The sequence below is a fragment of the Felis catus genome, chromosome C2 (genome assembly GCF_018350175.1).
Source record: "Felis catus isolate Fca126 chromosome C2, F.catus_Fca126_mat1.0, whole genome shotgun sequence".
NCBI classification, from domain to species: Eukaryota; Metazoa; Chordata; class Mammalia; order Carnivora; family Felidae; genus Felis; species Felis catus.
The window spans coordinates 152,487,066-152,509,563 of NC_058376.1; the positions used below are offsets into that span (position 1 = coordinate 152,487,066).

At 60.1% G+C, this 22,498-nt stretch overlaps 1 protein-coding gene and 1 long non-coding RNA gene across 11 annotated transcripts; one reads left to right on the top strand and one right to left on the bottom strand.

The window, feature by feature from the left end:
• Positions 1-189: 189 nt before the first annotated feature.
• Positions 190-18,735, bottom strand: VILL (villin like). 10 transcript variants are annotated; one of them, XM_045037886.1, is made up of 20 exons: positions 18,436-18,735; positions 14,058-14,124; positions 13,801-13,944; positions 13,315-13,520; positions 11,606-11,714; positions 10,483-10,593; positions 10,027-10,226; positions 9,574-9,652; positions 9,375-9,473; positions 8,544-8,682; positions 8,025-8,125; positions 6,022-6,159; positions 5,758-5,916; positions 5,065-5,244; positions 4,377-4,522; positions 3,243-3,387; positions 1,427-1,612; positions 1,166-1,237; positions 693-944; positions 190-435 (listed from the first exon to the last, which is right to left on the bottom strand). In XM_045037886.1, exons 1-20 carry the CDS (start codon positions 18,501-18,503, stop codon positions 322-324), a joined length of 2,715 nt encoding a protein of 904 aa, XP_044893821.1. In that variant the 5' UTR covers positions 18,504-18,735; the 3' UTR covers positions 190-321. The 10 variants fall into 10 exon arrangements, with proteins under 10 accessions (XP_044893821.1, XP_019666500.2, XP_044893822.1 ...); XM_019810941.3 differs by having other exon boundaries at positions 13,801-13,875; positions 18,436-18,734; XM_045037887.1 differs by lacking the exon at positions 18,436-18,735 and adding an exon at positions 16,540-16,961.
• Positions 4,518-7,687, top strand: LOC123380189. The gene is made up of 2 exons (XR_006585669.1): positions 4,518-5,047; positions 7,437-7,687. It is a non-coding gene; the product is annotated as an uncharacterized LOC123380189 (long non-coding RNA).
• Positions 18,736-22,498: the final 3,763 nt, after the last annotated feature.

Sequence of the window (22,498 nt, forward strand, 5' to 3'; positions counted from 1 at the left end):
CACTCACACTGCGAGTATGAGGCTTGTCTGTCCCTTTGGGCGGGAAGGACCAGCAAGAAACAAAGCCCTCCATGGGAGACAGAGAGAGCTCAGTCCTCTGGAATATTCCCCCTCCAGCCCTAGGGGCCCCTCCCCCTCCAGAGGTGGACCCACCAAGTGATGCAGACTCGAAAGCCCTTACAACACACCTTGTGAGGGCCACAGACTTTTATTGACGGGGGAATGCCAGCGGGGTGTCCCCGGGGGCTCAGGTGCGTGCTGGGAAGGCACCCCTGGGGGTCCTGGCTACGTTAGTGGCACCGACACGGGCAGGGCCTGGGTTCAGAAGAAGCCAAGCTGCTGCTTCTCCTGCTGCTGCCTCCACTTGGCCATGCTATAGAATTCTTCCTTGGACTTCCCAAAGATCTCTTGGAAGTCAGAGTCTGAGAGATAGAACTGGCGGGGGGAGGGTACAGGGCCAGCGTGTCAACTGAGCCCAGAACCCTGGCCCATCCACCCAGGGGTGTCATCGCAGGGCTCAAGGCTCTCCTCTCCCACATCTCTCTGCCCATCATCCCCTCTGAAACACACGTCTTCCCGGGCAACCTGCCCGCCGCCCACCATCAGTGGGTCATGGCCCGGGTTCCTCCAGCTCAGTTTTAGATGCATCGGTTCCGGGGGCAGCGAGTGGCAGGGGGGCCTCGGGCACCCACCTCCTTGCGGGCCGGGTCCACACCCTCTGGCAGGTCCTCAACAGCCCGATGCATTAGCCGTTCGCGGGGCAGGCTCCCATTGATGGTGGGTCTGGGGCTGCTGTGGTGGCTGTTGGTGCTGGCGTCACCTGCCTTGGGTCCTGGCTGCAGCTCATTCCCTGAGCCGTCCTGGGAGCCCTTGAGGGTCTGCAGGGTCAAAGGGTCTGCCCCACCATTGCTTGGCCCTCTAGGCAGCTGGAAGTCGTTGAGTTCCTGCTCAGAGAGGGGACTCAGGCTGGGCGTATGGAGGAGAGGCTCCCATGGGGAGGCCACACTGAGCCCACTGGGCCTCTTGCCCCCACTGCAAACCCTGCCGTCCACCAGGGCCTGGCTCCTTTCTTGTCCGTTCTGCCCATCTGGATCATGCCGACCAAGCCTAGACCCTGGTGGGAGCCGGGAGGGGGAGGGGCGGGGCGGGAGAACCCAGTACTCACTGCTGTTATCTCACATATGGCTGGCATTGCTCCCAGGCTGCCATCCACCACCTCCTTGTAGGACTGGTCGTTCTGGGGGCAAGAATCAGGGCGGGGGCAGGATGGAGGGCACCCCCGGCACCCAGGAGGGGACCTGACGGCAAGACCAGGTCTCCGCCACCCACACGGGAGGTCCCCGGACAAGGCGATGCCTCCTCCCAGTCTGCTCAGGGCATACTCTCCCTGCAGTAGGGTGGGGCTGGGAGTTCAGGCCTCACTCACAGTCCACTTGTAGGGGTCCCACGCGAGGAACCATCCAGTGAAGGTGGGGGGCTCATGGCCCTGCTTGATCACCACGATAGGCGTGGCGGGGCTCCTCCCTGCCGGGTGGGTCTTCAGGTACTCCTGGCCCCAGTCCACCGCCTCCTCCTTCCACTTGCTGGCAGCTTCCCCGAGCCACAGGAAGATCTGGGTCACAGAGGGGGCCCGGCCTTGGGCGAGTGGAGGGGCTGCCCAGAGCTGACCACTCCCTTCCCACTTCTGTCCATTAACTGGTCTCACAACCCCCCCACACACCCCAGCCACCAGGCACAGCCAGGCAGGCTGGCCGCCATACCCATACACCCATCAACATGACAGAAGATCACAGGCGTGCACATGTACCTTCAAGTCCCAGATATTTATTGAGTACCTATGGTGTGCCAGGCACTGTTCTAGGCACTGGGGGTTCAATAACGGGGGGAAAAGCAGGCAAAAATCCCTGCTCTTACAGAGCTTTCATTTTACTGGGAAACAGAAAAATAAGTAAAATATGTATTATATCAGATGGAGAAAAACAAGGCAGGGAAAGAAGACACCAAGTGTGGGGGCGGGGAGGCAGAAACACTGCTATTGTTTCTTTTAACGTTTACGACAGAGAGAGACAGAATATGAGCAAGGGAGGGAGAGAGAGAGGGAGACACACAATCCACAGAATCCGAAGCAGGCTCCAGGCTCTGAGCCTGTCAGCACACAGCCCGATGCGGGGCTCGAACCCACGAACCGTGAGATCATGACCTGAGCTGAAGTCGTCAAGACGCTTAACCGACTGAGCCACCCAGGCGCCCCAATACCGTCATTTTAAATTAGACTCAGGGAGAGCCTTCCCGAGGTGACGCTTGAGTAAAGAGCTGGGGGAAGCGTGGGGAGCAAGTCGAGTGTTCTAACCGGAAGAAACAACCAGTGCAAAGGCCCTGAGCGTGTTAGGGGAGCGGCAGGGAGGCCACTGTGGCTGAGGCAGAGCCAGTGGAGGGGGAGAGTGGGAGCACATGGGCCCCGAGAGGGCCGTCAGGTCTTGTGGGCTGTAGGAAGGGCTTTGCTGAGTGAGATGAGAACACGCCAGCCTCGTGGCTGCATCCACACAGTGTCACAGACCCCGTGACGCAGACACCCACATGATCGCAGCTACGGACCCACGATCCCCTACAGTCACACGTGGCCGCACGTAAACACGATCGCGCCCCATCACACAGTCGCACGCGCTCCTGGAAGACGCAGGTAGCCCTAAACCGCTGCTGCACGTAGCCTCCCAGAAACATAGTGACCCTGCCACACAAACAGTCACTCAGTCACTCACTGCGGTCACCCAGTCTCTTAGTTTCCCCAGTTACAGCCAGGGCTCCACCACGGCCAATACAGTCACACACAGGAAGCACACACGCGCACGCATGGTCAGTCGTTTGCTTTGCAAACGCTCACGCTGACACGTTAGCCACAGGCACCCGGTCGCCCGGAATCACACGTACCGTCACAAGGCACACGGTGGCGCCCAACCACAAAACTGGTCACAATCGCACACAAGTCCCAGACGTAGCCAGAGTCTCCTGCAGCCTCCTGGTGACACGGAGTTGCCCGTGGTCACACAATGCATGCACAGTCACTCACGTGACACTCACGTGTCTCACTCACGTGTTACAGCGTCACACACCATCACACAGACTCCCCTACAGCCTTACACGGCTGGAAACACACAGCCACGCACACTCAAGCCGGATGCACAGACACGGAGACCCCCCCCCGCCCCACTCACACCCCAGCCGGACAGGGGAGGCCACCTCACCTCCTGCCAGGTGTCCAGTAACATGATGTCATACTTGTCCAGGTCCTCTTGACTAAAGAACACCATTTCCGTGAGGACCAGGTGGCCCGCGTGGCTGGAGCACTCAAACAGTCGGGGCTGGAAGCCGGAGACGTCCTCGGGGAGCCTGGCCAGCGTGGGCAGCCAAGCTGTGAGGGGCGCACACAGAACTACGCCTCTCGGCAGCCTGGACCGAGCCAGCCCTCGGCACAGGGCCCCCGCCCCAGGGGAGGGAGACAGCTTCTCCCGGAGCGGACGCACGGGCCCTCCTCTGGGCTCCCCCCATCCCATAATTCACTCCAGAGACGCCTTGCTGCTCTCTGGGCCCCAGCCTCAGCGTCCCCATCTGTCAGCGGGAAAGCACATTACGTGACCTGTCTCGCCACGGCCAGCTGTGACACAAGCCGCCCCGGGAAGCTGCCCAGCAGTGGCCCCTGGGAAGGGGACGGCTGGCTTAGCGGGGCGGGGGGGGGGGGTGTTGGGCGGGGGCCCTGCCCTCCCCTGGTCCGGGCTGGGAGCCGGCCTCAGGCCCAAGGTGGGAGAAGGGAAGCTAGGCTGAGAGAGGGGGACGGTCATACTGGGGAGCTCAGGGGGCTTGGAGTGAGTACAGTGCCTACACCAGACCCGCAGACACACACAGCAGCCTTGACTCAGCCTCCTCCCTCGAAGGCCTCACCTGGCCTCAACCTCTGACACACACCCTTGTCCATTACACACTCCACACGCGCTGTTTATCCACATGTCACACCCACACCCACACCCCCCCCACACCTGGTACCATGACCCCTGCGGACTGCGGGTTGGGAGTGGGGCTTTGCTCCCTTGCCCTCTGTCACTGGTCAGGTCTGGGACTGGGACAATGCAGGGAGCCTGTTCGGCCAGCAGAGGGCGCCACTAGCCAACTCTCCCGGGCATCTTCCTGATCCCAGTTACCCAGAGGCGGGGGAGTGAAGGGTAGGCTGCGCCCCCGCGAACTCCTGGAGTGGGAGACCAAGAGGCCTCCGTGCTAGGGGGGGCCTCTCCAGCTCTCTGTGTGACCCTTAAGTGGTCACCCACCCTCTCTGGGTCTCAGTTTCCTCCTCTGTATAAGAACACCCTCCGCCCAGCCCCTGTCACCTCTTGTTGCCGGGGTAGGGAGCCGGGCCTCCCAGGGCCTCCCAGAAGCCGGGAGGCTCCTGACCCTCCAGCACCGTTTCCTTGTTCTCCCCAGAGACGGCAGAGACCGCCGTCCGCGCCATCTCTCGCTGGTCACCGCTGCAGCCCTGGCCGACAGAGAGCTGGGTCAGGCCCTGAAGGGGGAGGGGTCTTCACCTCCAGCCCCACCTCCCCCACTCACAGGGGACTCTGGGGAGCTGGGCCCGAGTCACAGGAGGCCAAGGCTGATGTCAGGGCACGCATGAGCAAGGGATCCCGCCTTTCCCCCTCCCAGGACTGGGACCCTCTCCTGGTCCAGAGAATGGGATGGGGACCCCAGGCTCGGGGGTCATTTGTGGTTTATGAGCATTGGAGGGAACTCTGGCAAACCGGACTAGGCCTCCTTTTCCTCCCCCTGAGAGACTTGGGAAGAGGGACATGCTCCTCGCTTGAAGCAGGAAGGAGGGGACGCAGTCTGGGCCTGGCCTGCCTCTGACCAGCAGACTCCCAGATCTCCTAGTCACTTTCAACCTCCCCCCAGGTTCCAGAGGGACCCCACTCCTGGCCTAGCTGAGGCTGGACACGAAGTCTGCATCTCCTGGGAAGGAGACCCGTCCCTTGCCTGGCACACCACCCGAGGGATAAGTCGAGAGGTCAGTGATATAAGTACCTTTCCAAACCAGAGGTAGCAGACGCTAGCTGTGACCAGCAAGAAGATGTCATGGGAGTTGAGGGCTGAGGCGCGGGCTGGTACCTCCACGGTCCTGGTGTTGCAGCTCTCGGTGCCTTGCACGTGGAAGAGCCTTGTGGCAGGTGCTGGCTGTTCCTTCGCATCGTGCCCCGTGTGCCCCTGTAAGAGGGCTGGGCCTCAGGATGAGGCAAGGGCTCCTGGGAGCCGCCTCCCTGCCCCGGTGATGGACAAACTGCCCTGGGGCCCACCAGACCCTCGCTTGAAGCCACCACTATTTTCTAGACCCTCTGGGTATAGAGCGTGAGGGTCCCGTCAGCCTATGACAGGGAACCAGGCCCTTTCTAAATGGATCCCTCCCCCATCTCCAAGGAGTCAGGGCACGGTTTCCCCCAGGCCTTATAGACAGAAAATGGGGACCCCAGGCAAGGCCCTGGGTCCCTTTCAATTCAGCTTCTTCTCCTGTGCTTCTGCTTGGTGGCTGGTTCTGGGGACCAGGGGAAGAAACTGAAGCCGGGGTCACTCTTGGAGCTCCTGGGTATCTAACGGCACCAGGAAACCTGGGGTGGTAAACGGGCCCCCGGGCTGAAGAGAAGCTTAGCACGTGCATGTAAGGGCTACGGGCACACGGAAGAGCCCGCGAGGCTGCGGGAACAGCAGCAAAGTGGGCCCTACCTGGAAGACCACCAGCTGGCCCTGGAAGATGGCGAGGAAGTGAGGGGGCTCGCTGCCCATGGTCACGTGCTCCTGCACCAGGGCTCCCCGGTACACGAGGTCCAGCTCCTCGGCATTGCAGTTCAGGGCTTTGACATCACGCGTGGTGGCGCGGTGGCCCTGCAGGTGGGGATGGCAGGGGCCTGGAGCGGCTCTTAGATCCCGTTCTCAGAGCCTCAGCTCTGGGGCCTGAAGGTGCCCACCACCCCTCTCGGGCCAGCGTACCCGCCACAGGTACAGGATATACTGGACGTGGCCCATCCTCTGGTAGGTGTAGAGGACGAGGTAGCAGTTGCCTGCACACAGCTGTGCATGACGCTTGGGGTCCACGGGCTGTCTGCCTAAGTCCTGGATGCACCACACCTGGAGAACAGAGGCCCAATGGGCGCGGGCGGCTCCTCCTCTCGAACCAGCCCGGCCAGTCTGTGCCCAGCCAGAAAGCTCCCCTTGGCCTCCGGGCCTGCCTCATATCCGCCAGGCCTGCACAAGGATCTGCAGGTGACCCTTTCCGCCATGGGCCCCCGGGACCCGCCACACTTGCGCTGGCCCGCGGTCGGCCGGGACGCAGTTGGCGTGCGGTGCCTGGGACGGACAAGCAGTGAGGGCTCCAGAGGCTGCTGGGACGGACCTGAGCCCTGCCACACACCGCCCTCACCCTGCCCCCGCCAGCCACAGCAGGTTAGGGGCAGGCAGCTCCTGGCACGGCCGCTCGCGGCTCAGGCCAAGGCTGCAGAAGCTGGGCAGACGCGAGCCCTTGAGCTCCGGGAAAAATTCTTTTCTCAAGTGTCACTTAAAAAGACAAAGCCTATTCAGAGACTGAAAGGAAAATACTTCCTTATACTGAAGAGCGTGATTTCCTGTTCCTATGGGTAGCGAGCATGGGTTCTGGAGCCTCAAACCCCAGGCAGGCCGTGGGGGCAGTGAGACCCTTCTGAGCTTCAGCCTTTCCCACCTGGAAAGTGGGCATAGCCACGCCCACCTTGACAATGGCAGGAAACAAAGTCTGGACATCATGTGCCCACACAGGGCCTGGTAGCTGTCTCTGGGGAAGGTGTCCTCCAGACCAGGGCAACCAGTCTCTTGCAGAAGAGACTGACTGGGACCACACGCGCTACCCAGGAGCAGCACTTCCCTGGCAGCTAGGCCTCCTGGATCAGGGGCTCCCCTGGCCGGCCTGCCTGCCTGCTGGAAGGGATCCCCTACCGGCCTCTGTGCTTGGAGCCCGAGTGGCAAGACCTCCTTCCTTCCCACCTTTGCCCTCCCCTCTGTGTTGTCCCCCTCTGTGTACCCCATCCCTCTTGCTCTTCAACCCATCCCCCCAACTCTGTCTCCTCCCTCCTCTGTCTTTCTCAGTCTCTTCTGTCTCTCTCTGTCCTCCTTCCCTCTCTTCCCTTCTCCCTGCTCCCCCACACCTTGCCACGTCTCCTCCTGTCTTGGTCTCTTCTAACAGCCTCTGTCCATCCATATTAGGACAAATACAGGAGGGAACCTTGGAGAAATGGTATTTTCTCTGACCTCGACCTACCTTGAGAACTAGGAGCCCTTCACATGGGCCCAGAAGTCCTGTTCCCAGAATTTTACAGCATCCCCACACCAGCCATGGGCCAGATGGAACCAGAGTTTTTGCCTCCACTTTATAGGTAAAAAAAACTGAGGCCCAGAGGAATGAAGGGCTCTACGAGGGATCAGATGAGATGTCAAGATGCAATCCCTACGTCTCCCAGAACACTGATCTGAGCCCAGGCGGCTGACAGTATGCGCCTGTGTGGGCGGCGACAGATTCCATGTGACGCTGTACCCTGTCGGTGTGTTCCTGTGGGCTGAGCGTTCTCTGTGTCTATGATCACGCGTGATGCAGAATTTGTACAATTACATGTTTGCAGTTGGTTAACTTGGCTGATTGGGTGCAAGTAGGCGTGTGCGTCTGTGTCTGTGGCATATGTACGGTTGTGTCATATATTCGACCGAAGGGCACAATCAAGTATCTTGAAGCGTTTCGGTGCCGTGTGCCAAGTGTTACCTGAGCAAGTGGCCACAGCTGCACAGATTGATCAGGCGTCACGCGTACGAGCCAGCAGGAGGGAGGGCGTGTGTATATGTACACACGCCCCTGGGTGTCCCTGCGTAGATGCGCAACTTGGGGCACTTTAGCAGCCATACCATTCAGCTGAAGACAAAGCCTGCCCCTGTGTGCCTATCTTCTCCCAGCCGAGCTAATGCCCCCTTACCTCCACCTTCCCGGAAGCGTCGTCCACCATCCTGAGCTGGGCAGCTAGCTCAGGCTGACTCTGCAGCTTGCCCACATCCGGCCTTACCTGAATCGATTTACCTGACGGGAGGACACGGGGTGTCACGGGCGTCCTCGCCCTCGCCAACCGCGTCCGCCCATCACTCAAAAGAAAGCCCACTCTGGCCACGCTCCCCCACCCGGTGGCGCTTTCTGGGTGCTGCCCCCTGGCGGCCCCACTCTGTCCCCCGCAGACCCCGCTCCGCGTGGGCCGCGCCCCGCCCCAACTATCTCCGGCACCTGGTCCCGCTTAGTCTTCAGTCCAACACGAGGTCCAGGGTGCCGTCCCGCGCCGGCCCCGCCCCGCCCACTCTCCCATCCCGCCCAGGTTCTGGGTGCGGCCCCACGCCGGCCCCGCCCCCAAGGCCACGCCCCCGACCTTGTCCCGCCCGCTCTTCCATTCCGGCCGAAGTCCCCGCCCCGCAGGCCCCGCCCCGCCGGCCCCGCCCCGCGCGCTCACTTAGCCTGCCGAAGTTCTTGTTCCCGCGCTGCTTGGTAGACCAAGACTGGAAGAGCTGTTTAAACGAGGCCGACTCGGCGCCGTCGTTCACCACCTCCACGTTGGTGTAGGTCGGGTAGCCTTTGGCCTGGATGAAGCCCTGGAGCGGGGGCTCTGTCAGGCGTGCCGCCCGAGGGCCCAATTCTCCGCTCCACCCTCGGGGACCTGACGCTCAGCTGAGCGCAGAGCAGTATTAATTAACCGCGCTCATGACCCGCTTAAGAAGTTGGCTCCTTTACTACCGACTTCTCTGAGGTCCCTGAGGACAAGCAAGGTCCCTTTAGTCTGGGCCTCGGGAAGGGCGGCCCATGACAACCGCCGCCCCCTCCAGGCACCAGGCAGAGCCCTGTCTCCCCTCCTCGACAAGGAGGGGGTGCCCAGTGCGGCTTGCTTCTCAGACCTCAAGGCAGGTCCACGTCTTACACGAGGACCCTTTTACACATGGTTGCTTGGGTGCTCGCTCCCCCAACCCCTGTCAGGGCTCCCAGGGCAGGCTGCATGCCCCTGGTACCAGAGAGGGACCCTCGGACCACTGGGCAGAACTGTGTCCCCGTCATCAGATTGGGTGCTTTATCTCCAGGCTTAGACCCCAGGGCAAAGCCATGTCCTCCTCTATCAGACAGGCTCCTAGGGCAGGATGGATCCATCTCCTGGCCCAAGGATAGGACTACCTTCCCTTAAAGGCCCCCAGGAATGGATGTGTCCCAGCTTAGATTTCAGAGTACTGCCATTTCTTCCCTCAGACCCCAGGGCAGCTCGATGTCCCCTTGAGACAGGGCCCAACAGCTTTACCAGAGCCCGGCTGAAGGCAGCCTTTTTCTCTTGGAGGCTGGACAGGCGTCCCTGCCACACGTAGATCTTGAAACCACCCTGGTCCAGGATATAGTAGTCCTGGGAGCAAGACAGGGACTGGTTGGTAGGTGGCCCAGACTGGGCTGGGGTCGTGGGTGGGCGGGGATGCATGACGAGCCGGGGACCAGGCCTGTCTCACCTCTTCCCGCAGTAGGTCTTGGGTTAGTGGGCAGGTCGCCAACTCCTGGATCACCAAGTCCTCATCCTTTTCACAGACACTGGGGGACAGGCATCCAGAGGTGGGCAGCTCAGCCCCTCCGTGGGCTCCACTCCAGCCCCCTTTAGTCCTCGCAGAGGCAGAAGGGATGGGGTCTGGGGCCCCGGGTTGAAGTCTTAACTTCACCACACCCTTGCTGTGGAGCCTTAGGCTACTCTCTGGCCCTCCAGTGCCTCAGTTGCCCTATCTGTACAATGGATTTCTCAGAAGAGCAGTCATGCAAGAGTACAGGCTGGACCCAGAGCCCCACATGGCTTGCTCCAGAAACCCACGGGCCTTTTCTGGAGGCCTTTCTAGAGACACTGTGTTACGGCTGGAACGACAGACGTGTAGACCCAGGCATGCAGACTCTGCCCACTCCCAAGATCTGCTCACTGGTAGAGACGGACGCTGGCTTTCTGCAGCTGGTTAACACTCTTGTCGGGCCTGGTGGCAGGCAGGTTGCCCACTCTGCAGCCCAGCACGGCTTCCATGATCCGCATGAGGTCAGTGGCTTCAACTTCATCATCCACCACGCCAATCTGTGCGCGACCACCGCGCTCCCTGTCCCGGAGGCTGCAGGTCAGGGCCAGGCCCTGCAGGAGAGGACCTGGCAGTCAGGGCTTCCCCAGCATGGCCCCCGCTCACCGCTGACAGTCTATCCCAGATCCTTCCCGTTGCAGCTCGGCTCCCAGAGGCTGGGGTCAGGGGCAGGGTCTGGACTCAGCTTGCACATAGCAGGTGCTTCTAAGGTTGTAGTGGCACAACCAAGCCCACCTCCTGAGGGGTCTGGAGGATGGACACCCTTCTCCCTGAGCCCTGCATCCCTCAGTTCCCAGGGTAGACACTGACCCGTGCCTTCTCAGGAATGCTGGTCTCAGGCCCATTCCACTGGATCATCACCTTGCCCAGGTCCAGCAGGAAGATGTCCCCCTTATTAAAGCTGCTCCAAGAGAGCTCCACCTGCCAGAGCCAGGAGGGGCAGGGCAGGAAACAGGGCGCCATACCACCAGCACCCAGGTGGAGGGGCGCCACAGCCCATCTCCACCTACATGAGCACAGCTCACTCGTGTGCACGAGGCTGTGTGCAACCTGGTGTATGTGTGACCACTGCACCAGTATTGTGGTGTGTAAGCACGCATCTGTGTCACCGTATGAGACCTTGAAGGTCACCCTGTGGGTGTAGCTGTGTGCCTCTCTAGGCACTACCGGAGGTAATGCTGCATTTCACGGGATCTACAGGATTATGACACTCTTCACTCCGTGCATGTCTGCAGCTGCACATCTGTACACGTAATGTGTATACAAGCAGAGCGTATCTGTTTACCCGTGGGTGTAGATGTGTGCGTACACGCTCATGTGTACGTATGCGGGGGCACATCAAATGGGAACCAGTCCGTGAGCTCGTGGGTGACAACGTACGTGTCTCCGCATGGGGGACAACGTGCTATCCGTGGAAAAGGATAGTTATCATCCAAACAGAGACACTCTGGGGAGTAAAAGGACAGATGCTGAATAATTATGCCAACGTGACGGGCAAAACCCGGGCTGCGCGTTGTCCCTGCACGACCAGGGATGTATGGTCACTGAATCTGTGGGAGACAGCATGTGCGCCCGTGGGTGGTGAGGACGACGCGCCCGAAGAGTGTGGGGCTGTGCACCCCCCACCCCACAGCATGCTACTGCCCACGGTGCTTACACGGACCATCCGGGTGCACCGTTTGGTCCGCCTCGCCTCCCCAAGTTCTTAGTGTGCCCACGGGATGGGTGGGAAAACAGGATCAGAGGAGCCACGGAGGGGTGGGGCTGGCAGCCTGGCTCTGCCTTCCCCCTCCTCCTTCAAGATGGGCCACCTGGGAATGCCGACAGCGCACGGTGCCCCCACCGCCCGCCTCCACCCTCCGCGCTTCCCTGCACTTCAGCACACAGTCCGACCTGAGCCCGAAGATCAAGCGACACCCGGGGCGGTCCTCACCTCGGCGGCCGACACGTGCTTCCTCCCCTGGACGTGCAGCAGTCGCTGGATGTTGTACAGGTTGGTCTCCACGTGCGTGAGGGCAGAGGCCAGGCCCCCTCTCCTGTAGCTGGGGCGGGGGCGGGGGCAGGGTGGGGGGAGGGCGTCGCAGTTAAGACCCTCCACAGCTCAGGGGCGCCTGGGTGGCTCAGTCGGTTAAGCGTCCGACTTCAGCTCAGGTCACGATCTCGCGGTATGTGAGTTCGAGCCCCCCGTCGGGCTCTGTGCTGACCGCTCAGAGCCTGGAGCCTGTTTCAGATTCTGTGTCTCCCTCTCTCTCTGACCCTCCCCCGTTCATTCTCTGTCTCTCTCTGTCTCAAAAATAAATAAATGTTAAAAAAAAAAATTAAAAAAAAAAAAGACCCTCCACAGCGCCGTGCAGGAGTGAGTGCAGGTGTGAGCACACACGTGTGCAAGCGGATATGAAAAGTGTGCACAAACACATGAGCACACACATGGGGCGGGAGTGTGCGTGTAGATAGGCGGACACGTGCGTGTACCTGTACGTGTATACGTGCAGGGCATAGTATGTTTATCCGTGTATAGATATAAATACATGCATGTTGTGCACATGCGCACGTACCTGTATACCATGTTTGTATACTTGTATACCACGTATACAAGGAGGGGCATAAGGGCATCTGTTTATCCACGTAAGTATAGATGTAAGTGCATGCAATTTGGCAGCAGCACGTTTGTGTGCACACAGACACGCACATCGACGTATATGTGTAGACGAGCCCTCCTATAGGCCCATCGTATGGGCATGGTGTGTTTTCTGCGGGTGCGTGCACAAATGCGTTCCCCTAGGGGGTTTAAGTGTACGAATCAGAAACGACCCAATACTGGCATTTTCCTACGGTTTAACTGAATATGTTGCAGTTATTAATTTAATACGTTGTGAAGCAATTTACAGCAAAAGACATATTTCTAGCGGGCACAGTAACGGAAAGGCAAACTCAAAACACCCTTGGCGTCCGCGCCGGGGTATACACCCAAGGGAAATGAAAAACGCGTCCACACAGAAAACTTGTAGAGGAGGCGGACGTCAACCAAGTGCAGTGTGGTGATCACTTCACGCTGCCTCTAAGCCACACCATCAAGCTAGTGATGCACGTCAATTATATCTCGATAAAACTGGGGGGGGGGGGGGAACCCGTGCGTACAAATGTTAACAACAGCATTACCCATCACAGGCCAACGTGGAAGCAATCCAAACATCCCCTAAGTGATAAATACATAAATAAAATGTGTTCTATCCCCACACCATGTGTCGTACGGTTCCATTTATAAACATGTCCGGAATAGGCACATTTTTGCAGACTGGATGAAGAAAATGTGGGGGTGGGGGGCGGGGGGCGGGAAGGGAGAGTGTTGGGAAGGGTACCGGGCTTCTTTTTGGGATGACAAAGGTGTTCCGCAACTGTGGGCACGGTTGCCCAAGTCGGTGAACGTACTAAAAAAACATCACCGATCGTATACTTTACACGGGTCGGTTGTGTACAAGTGGGGGCATAAGCGTATCTGTGAATTGGGGCGACATGGTAGGGTATGAGAGTTGTACCCCAGACAGGACGTCTCCCCCTCGCCCGACACCCCCACACCAGGGAGGAGAGGGTCACCCCAGGCCGCCCAGCCACCCGCCGCCCCGGGGCCCCGCCCGCACTCACATGATTCCCGAGCGGAAGTAGCTGCGGAAACAGTCGGACTCGTGGCCCTGGGCCTCCCGGTGCTGCACGGTGGCGCCACCCAGCGTCTCCTGCAGCTGCTGCACGAAGGCTTCGGCCGCGTCCTGCGCCTCGGCGCCCGCCTCCTTCCCCGTCCAGTAGTGCAGGTCGCTGCACGCCCCCTGCGTGGCCTTGAGGCTCTGGGAAACCTAGGGCCCGGGTGTTTGGGGGGGGGGGGTGCAGAGGCCCCAGGGGTGGGGTGGAGACTGAGACCCCAGGATGCACTGAGGGCCTTGAGGGGACTGGGCAGGTGCCTCCCCGGGGCTGGAGGTCCAAGGGGGGCAAAGAGGCCTCAAAGGCAGGAGCCCCCTTGTAGGGTGGATGCTCTGGCTGCCGGCCTCCCTCTTCCTGGGGTGGAGCTTGGTCTGCATCAGCAGACTCCCCAGCCGGGGAGTCCCCACCCCTCAGACAGACTCCCCAAATGCTCACATGGAGGACGATGTAGCAGTGCTCCTCGAAGAAGTTCCCATAAGCCTTCTCGGGGACTGGCGCCATCCTCAGGTTCTGGGAGAGGAGGGTGCCTAGTGACAGCTCAGCAGGACCGTCCCCCAGCCACCTACCCTCCATGACCCTCTGGGGTGGGGGACAGGAGGGAGCTCCGAGTTGGTGGGGGGAGGGAGGAGCCTAGTCTCAGAGACTGCGCACTCTCTGTGTCCCCAGCTCTGCTGTCTGGCTGTGCCCCTCACCTCGATGATCCATACGTGGAGGTCCCTGCGGCTCTCAATGGCTGGGAGGCCCTTGTTGACGTCCATCCTAGGCCGGGTGGAAAGAGGGAAGAAACAAGAGCCAGAGTCCTCAGGCCCCCGGCCACCTGTGCTCTGGGCTCCAGGCAAGAACCCTCCCCACCTGCAGCTCTCCAAAGCGCTGTCATCATAGAACAGGCCTTTCATTCGGGGGGCTCTCAAGTCACAAACGGCAGCAAAGCAGGACAGACCCCGGCACAGAGGCTTTGCAAACAGGGAACAGGTTCGTCGTCTGTGGTCGTGCTCCTGAAACAGGGCCAAGCTCTGTGGGCAGGGATGGGTCTTGAACATAGGGACCTCTGCAAGCAAGCAGTGAGAAACAGGCTGTGCAGACAGACGAGATCTGCAGTCAGGGGCAGTCACTGGAGACAGAGGCAGGTTATGCTGACGGGCAAAGGTTGTGCTGGGAACAGAACGGATTCTGCAGCCAGGGGTAGACCCTGCACACAGACTCCTGGTATTCGACTGAATCCTGCAGCCAAAGACAGGCTCTGCGTTGAGGGACAGAGCTGCCAATAGGCCTGGGTCTTCCAGGCAGTCAGGGACAGGCTATGCACAGAGACGCGGCACCCTCAGAGAGTGATAGGCTATGCGGACAGAAAAAGGCTCTGCATACAAGCATAGGCTCTGCAAACAGGGACAACTTCCTCAGACTGAAGAAAGGGATACAACAAGCACAGGGTCTCTTGGCAAAAATGAGTTCTGTAGTCAGGGACCAACCGTCTGTGTAAGGACAGCCTGAACAAAGAGACACCAACTCTATCCAGGGAAAGTCAGAGAAACAAGCAGCCGGGCAAACAAGCGAAGGTCGTGAACACAAAAAAGACTCTACGAACAGCTCCCGATTCCGCAGGCGTGGAGGAACTTTGCAGGTGGGGAAAGACTTTGTCAATGTGGGTGGGGACAAACCCTTAAGGTAGGTATCCTTTATATAAGGGACAGACGGCAGAAGCGGACAGGTACAGATACGCAAGGCTCTGCAAACAGCACAGCATCTGCCCAGACAGAGGCAGTCTCTTGAAGTAAGCAAAACATCTCTAGGCATGGTCCGACTCTGCAAGCAGGAACAGCCTTGCAAAACAGACCCAAATCCTGCATACAGGGAGATGGGAACAGGCTGGGCAAACCATCATGAATGCTGCAAAGAGATCCAGACTCTGACAAAAGACACAGGCTCTGCAGACGGAGGCTCTACACACAGAGACTTGGCAGATCGGGAGAGGTTTTGTAAGCCGACAGTGCTCTGCAAACAGACGGGTTCTGTTAACAGCGACAGCTTTTCAGAGAGGCAGGGTGTGCTGAAGTGAGCTGGCAGGGAAATCAGCTTTGCGTTCAAGCACGGGTGTCCCAGACTTGGGCAAGATCTTGAAACAGGGCTGGGGTGTGTAGGGAGCCCAGGTTCTGCAAACAGGGACAGACCTCATAGAAAAAGATGAATTCTGGCAACAGATAAAGGCTCTGTGAGTAGAGGCACATTCTGCTAACAGTTACACGTAGAATTAGGAATAGAGTGTGCAGACAGGATAGGCTCTGCAAACGGGAATGTGCTCTGCAGAGAGACACAGATAGACACAGTGACCTCTGACAGCGATAAGTCTTCATAGGAATGGCTCTTACAAGCAGGTACAGTTTTTATCCAGGGAAATTCAGATGGGGTGTGCAAACGGCTAGAGGCCCCCCCCAAAATGTCAGAGGCTGCACAAATAGGGCTCAGGTTTGGCAGACGGAACCGGACTCTGAAATAAGAAAAGCCTCTGCAAACAGGGGCATGGTCTAGAGACAGACTGCAGAGGAAACAAGGTCTGCTGACAGGGACGGGCACTGCAAACAAAGCTCTGCACACAGGAACAATGTCTTCAGGCACAAAGAGGCATCCCAGACGAGGACCCCAGGCAAACTCCGCAGACAGGGAGAGGTTCTACGCGCAGGGCAGCGTCTGCCGTGACAGCAAATCTTGGACCCGGGGAAGTAGGGACAGACCCTCTAGAAAGCCAGGTTCTGAAAAAAGACTCTGGAAAGAGCCTCAAGACACAGGCACAGGAGGCACGCGGAGAAGACGAGGTTTCTGCAAACTCGGGACAGGTGGCACACCAAGGATGGCCTCCGATGACTGTGGTAGCGAGCAACAGGCTTAGCTCGCGAGAGAGGGTGGGGGGAGTCAAGCATGGGCCCTCTGAAATCCCCGAAACAGAGCTGAACTCTCGACAGACCCTGCGGCCGGCCACAGGCTCTGCAAACAGTGGCTGAGCTCCCGCCGTGCCCTGTGGTTCTGAGTGTGCCTGGGAGAGCCGCCCGGAACGAGAGGCATCTGGGGAGGCCGGACGGGGGCTCTGGGTTTTGTTGCGTCTTCGCAGGATGACTCTCGCCACCCCAACCCCCCCCCCCCCCGCCCGCCCAGGCTGCCCTGTAACGTTCCTCCAGGAACCTGTGTGTGAGGTCGGGTCGTCCCTTCATCCGTTGGAGTTCTTTCTTCCATCTAACCTAAATCCGGCCGGCTGCAGCTTTGCTTGTCGCTGCGGCTTTGCCCGGGGGGGGGGGGGGGGGACCCACAAGTCACTTCCGTCTGAAGTCCTCCTTCCTAGGGACCCCCAGCGTAGCGTTCGCTCCTCTCTTCTCCCCGCAGGAACCCTTGTGGCTCTGCTGACCCTGCACGGCCCCGGGGCGGACTCGGTGGGAGAGTCCGAGAGAGGCAGAGGCCTCTGTGACTCATGCCGAACAGCCTGCATTCCTTCCACCTTTGTCCCGAACGCTGAGGGCTGGGCTCCCGGCCCTGGTGAGCTCACCGCTGACTGGGGGAAACTCCCAACCCTCTCCCGGCCTCCGGAAGCGCGGAGTGGGGGAGGGGGGCGCCCAGGGTTAGAGCCGCCGAGGCCGTGGCCACGCCCTCCCTCGCTGGCGCGGAGGGCTGCCAGGGCCAGGGGCTTGTGCTCTCGCTGACCCGCCAGCTCCCAGCCGCCCGCCCGCCACCCAGCAGGTACTCGGTGAACAGCCGTCGAGCGAGCGGACGGAGCCTGCTGCGCACCCCGAGTGCAGGGGGACGGGGAGCGGGGTCACCCTGTGCTCTGACGGCACCCGCGACTGCTCTTGCAGTACGTGCCTTTGGGTGTGAGGGAGACATGTGTGACAAGCGGGCCCGGTGGTCGCGTAAAGGTGGTCCCAAGCACCAGAAAACGTGCGATGCCGCTGAGGGACAGGGGGCATGGTGACATTCAGCGGCGATGGATAGCGACGGCGACCGGGGCACAGGTGGGCGGTGCCCAGAGGTAGAAACTACGGGCTGTAGAGCATGTGACAGCGTGAAAGCGCGACAGGGTGACAGGAAGCGTGGCTGGCCACCAGGGGCCCGTGGGGGACAGGAGAGTCAAACTGGAGGCCAGAAGGTTGGGCCCGGGCTACTTTCACCAGGCAGGGTGAGCAGCACCCACAGGGGGCTGGGTTCCAGCCTGGGGAGCCAAATTCTCAGGTGCCCAGGGCCTGAGGCCCTCATCCCCATGTAACCTGGGTGGCGGGGGCAGGGATGCTCACGGGGAGGGGGGCCGCTCTCTCCAGCACCCCCTCTCTCCTCCAGGCCGTCTCCTTCTCCCTCAGGGAGAACCTTCCCTTCCCAGAGCACCTCCTCTAAACTGCCAAGCCCTCCCGCCCTAGATGTCCCCTCTTCCCCTGGGTAACTCCCTTCTATCACCTACCCTGCGGCGGGCCCCCCACTGTGTCCTCTCCCCCCACTTCTGAAAGCCCCCTTCTTTTCCTTGGGGGCTTGCCCACTCCAGCCTGGGGCCCCCTTCTCTCCCAGATGCCTGGTTCCTCTTCTGACAGACCCATCTCCCCCCTTCCCTGTTCCCCCTCCGTTCCTGGGCGCCCCTCTGTCCGCACTGCGCAGCCCCTCACCCCCCCATCCTCCTTCCCCAGCCCCCTTCTTTCTGCCTTCCCTGCCCCCAGTGCTCCCTTCTCTCTCCCAGAACCCCCTACCCCCTTTCCCTGCCACACCCCTTTTCTCCCCCAGTGCCCCTTTCTCCTCCTCTCCCCTGCGAAAGGGCGCACCCTGAGGTCACTTTGCCTGCTGGAGCCTGAGGAGGGAGGGCCGGGCCTGGGCCTCCAGGTATGCGGAGTCTGGGCGACAGAGGCCCCACCTGTACAGAATCTGCCACCTTCTCCCCGTCAGGCTCCCGGCCAGGGCCTCCCTGCCCCCATCAGTGTTGCTCGCTGCCCCCCAGGTTCCGGTGGCCCCCTGGCAACCCTGAGCCCCACGACCCCTTGCTAGACACCCCTGACTCAGAGCGGCCCCTCCCAGCCGATTCTGGAGCCCCCTCCTTGCCAGGCCTACCTGCTGGAAAGTGCTCTCTTCCCGGCCAGTGGGCAGTGCTGGGTCTGTCCCCCAACCTGTTCCTGCATGAAACTCAATCCCTGCTCCTGCCCAGGAGGACACACCCCACTGCCTGAGGGCTGGGCTTCCAATGTAGTCAGTCAGTCAGTCAACAAATATTGACCCAGCTCTCTGAGAACCACCCCGTCCCAGGCTCGTGGCTGGTCTGCCAGGCCTCACCTCCTGGGTACTGGTGGCCAAGAGACAGCAGGGCATGGAGGCCTGGGCTGGGCCAAGATGTGGGCCGTGGAGTAGACTGTGACTTTCCTTCTCTGAGAGTCTGATGAGCCTCTCTGATCCTTGCCCACCCCCCCACCCCCACCCCCACCCCCAGAAGGCCAGGTCACTCCAACAAACGTTAGAAGGAAGGAGGACCGAGCCTATTGAAGGTGGGGGTGGCAGTCTGGCTCTGTGAGACCCAGGTCATTTCAGGGCCTGGAGGTGGCCAGGGCTCCCTCTAGCATCTCTGCTGTCCTCCCTGCTCCCAATTTGGGTTTGCTCACAGCACAGCCCTCCCCGGGGAACCCTGATGCCCTTCGTGGGAGAGGCCAGTCCAGCCCTTGCAAGGAAGACACCTTTCCCACACCTCGGGCTGCTCCCTGCTTTCCTTCCTGATTGTAGGGCAGGGGAGGTGCTGAACATAGAGCGTTCCAGAACTCTAGGAACAGGGCCACCCTTCCTTTAGGCCACAGGCCTCGGTCCCAGCCACGGCCCAGCCCGTGGGACGCCTCTGCTGGACACACTGCTGAAACCTGCCCAGTGGCCCCCACGTCCGGCCCTCACCCCCACTGCTCCCTGCCACAGAGAGGGGGTGGCTCCAGGAGATCCGGGTCGGCCTGTGCCCAGTAGGACCTACTGCCTGTGTGCGACTCTGTCGTTGGTGTTTTCTTTTGTAAGTCCCACTTTTAAAACAATTAGTTTATTTAAATTCTAGTTAGTTAACGTGACTGTGTTTAACCGACGGAGTGAATGGGTCCCTGTGTGTGAAGGGATGCCTGTGTCCCAGGGCAGTTGGTTAGTCCCTGTGTGTGTCTGACCTTGTGTGTGAGAGAATGGCTGCTAAACCCCCTGCTCCCTTCTAGGACGGTGTGTGTTTGGCTCCACCTGCGCACGCCTGTTGCCCTCCTTCTATTGTCCCCATGCTCAGCGAAATTCCGTGTCCTCATCCCTCACTTCCTGGCCTCAGACTTCCCTCCGTGCACTCTGCGTGGCCTTTGTTCCGGAAGTCCCTGGAAATTTCTCTTTCCAGTGCCTGCTCTTGTCACAGCCGGTGCTTGGTTCATCGCATCCTCCTACTGCCCAGGGACCCCGCGGACCACCCCTTCCTTTGGAAACAGCACACAGACTCAGTGTTCTCCCCCCCTCACTGGCCAATCTGCCCTCTCCGTTGGGACCTTCAAATGTCAGCAGGCACACAACTCGGGCCTTAGCTCCCGTGTCTTGTCTATTTTCTTCCAAGTTCCAGTTCCCAGGCTGTAAGTACCAGGGAAACGTTAGTGTCTCTTCCGACACCGACTCCCGCTCCTCCTGTCCCCCACCTGTCTTGTCACACGTCTCCTGGCAGGTCGGACCTCACACGTGACATCCATCCTCTGCTTCAAACCTTCCAGTGGCTTCCCTAAACAAAGCCCCAAGTTGCCTGTCCCTCTGGCTGCCTCTCCATTCACTCGCCCCATTGCTCACTGTGTTGAAGCTACACATTTCTCATTGTCCCTTAAGACACCAACCTCATTCTTGTCTCTGGGCTTTTGTACTTGGTGTTACCTCTGCCAGCAGCCTCTCCCCTAACTCTTCCCTCGTTTCCTTTTCTGTCTTCTGGCCTCAACCAAAAATGACACTTCCCCAGAGGGGCCTTCCCTGACCATGTTAGCTAAAGCAGGGCTCTTCTCAGCCGCCTGCCACGTTCCTCATCTTCCTAGCGCTTCCAGAAGCGGATCACCTTACTGACTGGGCTCTTGTTCAGCGTCGCGGTCCCCAGCTGCAGTGGGAGGTCCAGGGGGCAGCGCTTTGCCCGCTGCCGTGGCCGGCATTTCGAATGGTGCCAGGCACACCATAGCTGCTTAATAAATCTTCGTTGACGTCCTCCTGTGTCTCTGCCCTGATCACCTGGATCCTTTGCTGGGCCCCTTCCTGGAGCAGAGGCCTGGAGTTGAACTTTCCCCGGAAGTCGGGTTCCACTCCCAGCCCAAGGGCCCACGGGCTGCGGGATTCTGGACCCACTCCTCAGGCTTTTTCTGAGCTGACATGTCCTCCTGTGAGAAGGCAGCTCTCTTTCTCTGTCTCTCTCTCTCTGTCTCTCTCTTCTGGGATTATCTCCGAAGGCCGGGCGGAAGGCTGAGCCAGCTCAGCTATAATATTGACAAAGGGGTAGGTGTGGCCCGCAGTGGGCGGGGCAGACGCTGGAAGCCGGCCACGCCCCTTCCGGCCTCGCCCCCAGGATCGCGGCGCTCTGGTTGTCCCGTGGCTGTCCCAGGTCTCATCAGAGTCCCCTCCCAGACAGATGATCCTCGTGGAGACCAGGTCCTGCAGGCGGTGCGCCCCTCCGGAGTTCAGACGAGGCGTGGGGGGCGCCCCCACGGGGGAGCAGACGGGGCTTGGGGTGGGTGGGACTGCCTGGGGTCTGGGTCCCACTACCTAAAAACATCCGGACCCCACGCCTTTCAGGAGAGCAGCCCACGTGGGCCCCTACATCTGGTTACAGGTCACGGAGGAGCAGTGACACCGTCACCAGGGCCCAAGAGCGACTCTTTGGAGGGCCCCGTGGTGGGAACCGCTAGGGACCGAGGAAGGGGGGGGGGTCTGTCGCTGTGCCCTCAGGGCCACCATTCTGATGGGCCTAATGGAGCCCGAGGATAGCCCCCAAAAGAGCCCTGGGTCCCTGCATTCAAGGAGGTGTCGCTGCTTTGCGTTCCCGCGGCTCCAGCTGTGTGACTGTGTGACTGTCCAGCCATGCCCAATCAAGGCACCGCTAGGACCAGGATAGGGGGCTGGGAGGTGGCAAGGCCCAGTTAGGTTGGTGGGCATATTCACTCCGCTCCCCACCTCAGTGTAAAAGCAGGGAGCTGTGGGCCATGTGTGGCTCTTAGGAGCCCCTCCCCACCCCGGCCTTGGGAAAGGCTCCCAGTGCCCCTGTGGGGTTTTCTTTGTAATTTTCTGGGTTTCCTGACCTTTTAGCAATGACCACGTATGGCTGATCCTTCCGGTAAAGCAATACGTGCCATTTCCTCTAAGCCCTGTCTGTAACTCCTTTGCTGTATCTGGGGGTCAGGCCTGAGACAGCGTGGGGGACTTTTCTTTCCTTAGGCCTTGCTGAAACTTTGAGTCTTCTGGGGCACTTGAAGATACGATGCCCACTCTCAGGGGGTTGGGCCTCAGGTGATTGTAATGGGGAGCCAGAGCCGAGAATCACTGGGCTGAGAGATGGGGCTGTAATGGAAGTCTGGGACGGAAAACCCTGGAGCCCACATATCCTCCTCCCGAGTGCTGGAGGGTCCGGTATGTTCTCCTTGAGATCAGGCTGGTGGCCATGCCAACTGGTGGCTCTGGGCCTTGAGCAGCCTGTTGGCCCCCGGGCAGCCCCAGCACAGGAGATCCGCCCTGTACGCGTCCCAGTCATTCCGAGGACTCTGCCCCAAGCCCCCGGTGCATCCCCCATCCATCAGCTCAACAGGCCGTCTTCCTAAGCTGGCTTTTCCCGGCTACTCCTCCCCTCCCCTCCTTGCCTTCCTGCCCATTCTTTGGTCCTACAATATGTGCTCAAACAAGAAAACATCAGGAGGAAAATCTCAGCCTGCCCACGTCCCAAATAAGTGACCCTTGATGACGTATGATTCCTTCCCCCCATCCAGAGGATCTACGGACATTCACGGGGGCACCTCAGCTTCAGGGGCTGCCATAACTCTCAGCTATTTGTGTGTTTGGCTGTACACGGAGGTGGGAAGCAGTTGTGGGTACGGGGGCGATGCCAGAGAGGGCAAGAGGAAGGAAAGCTGGGGTGACTTCTCTGGCCGGGACAGTTTCCCCA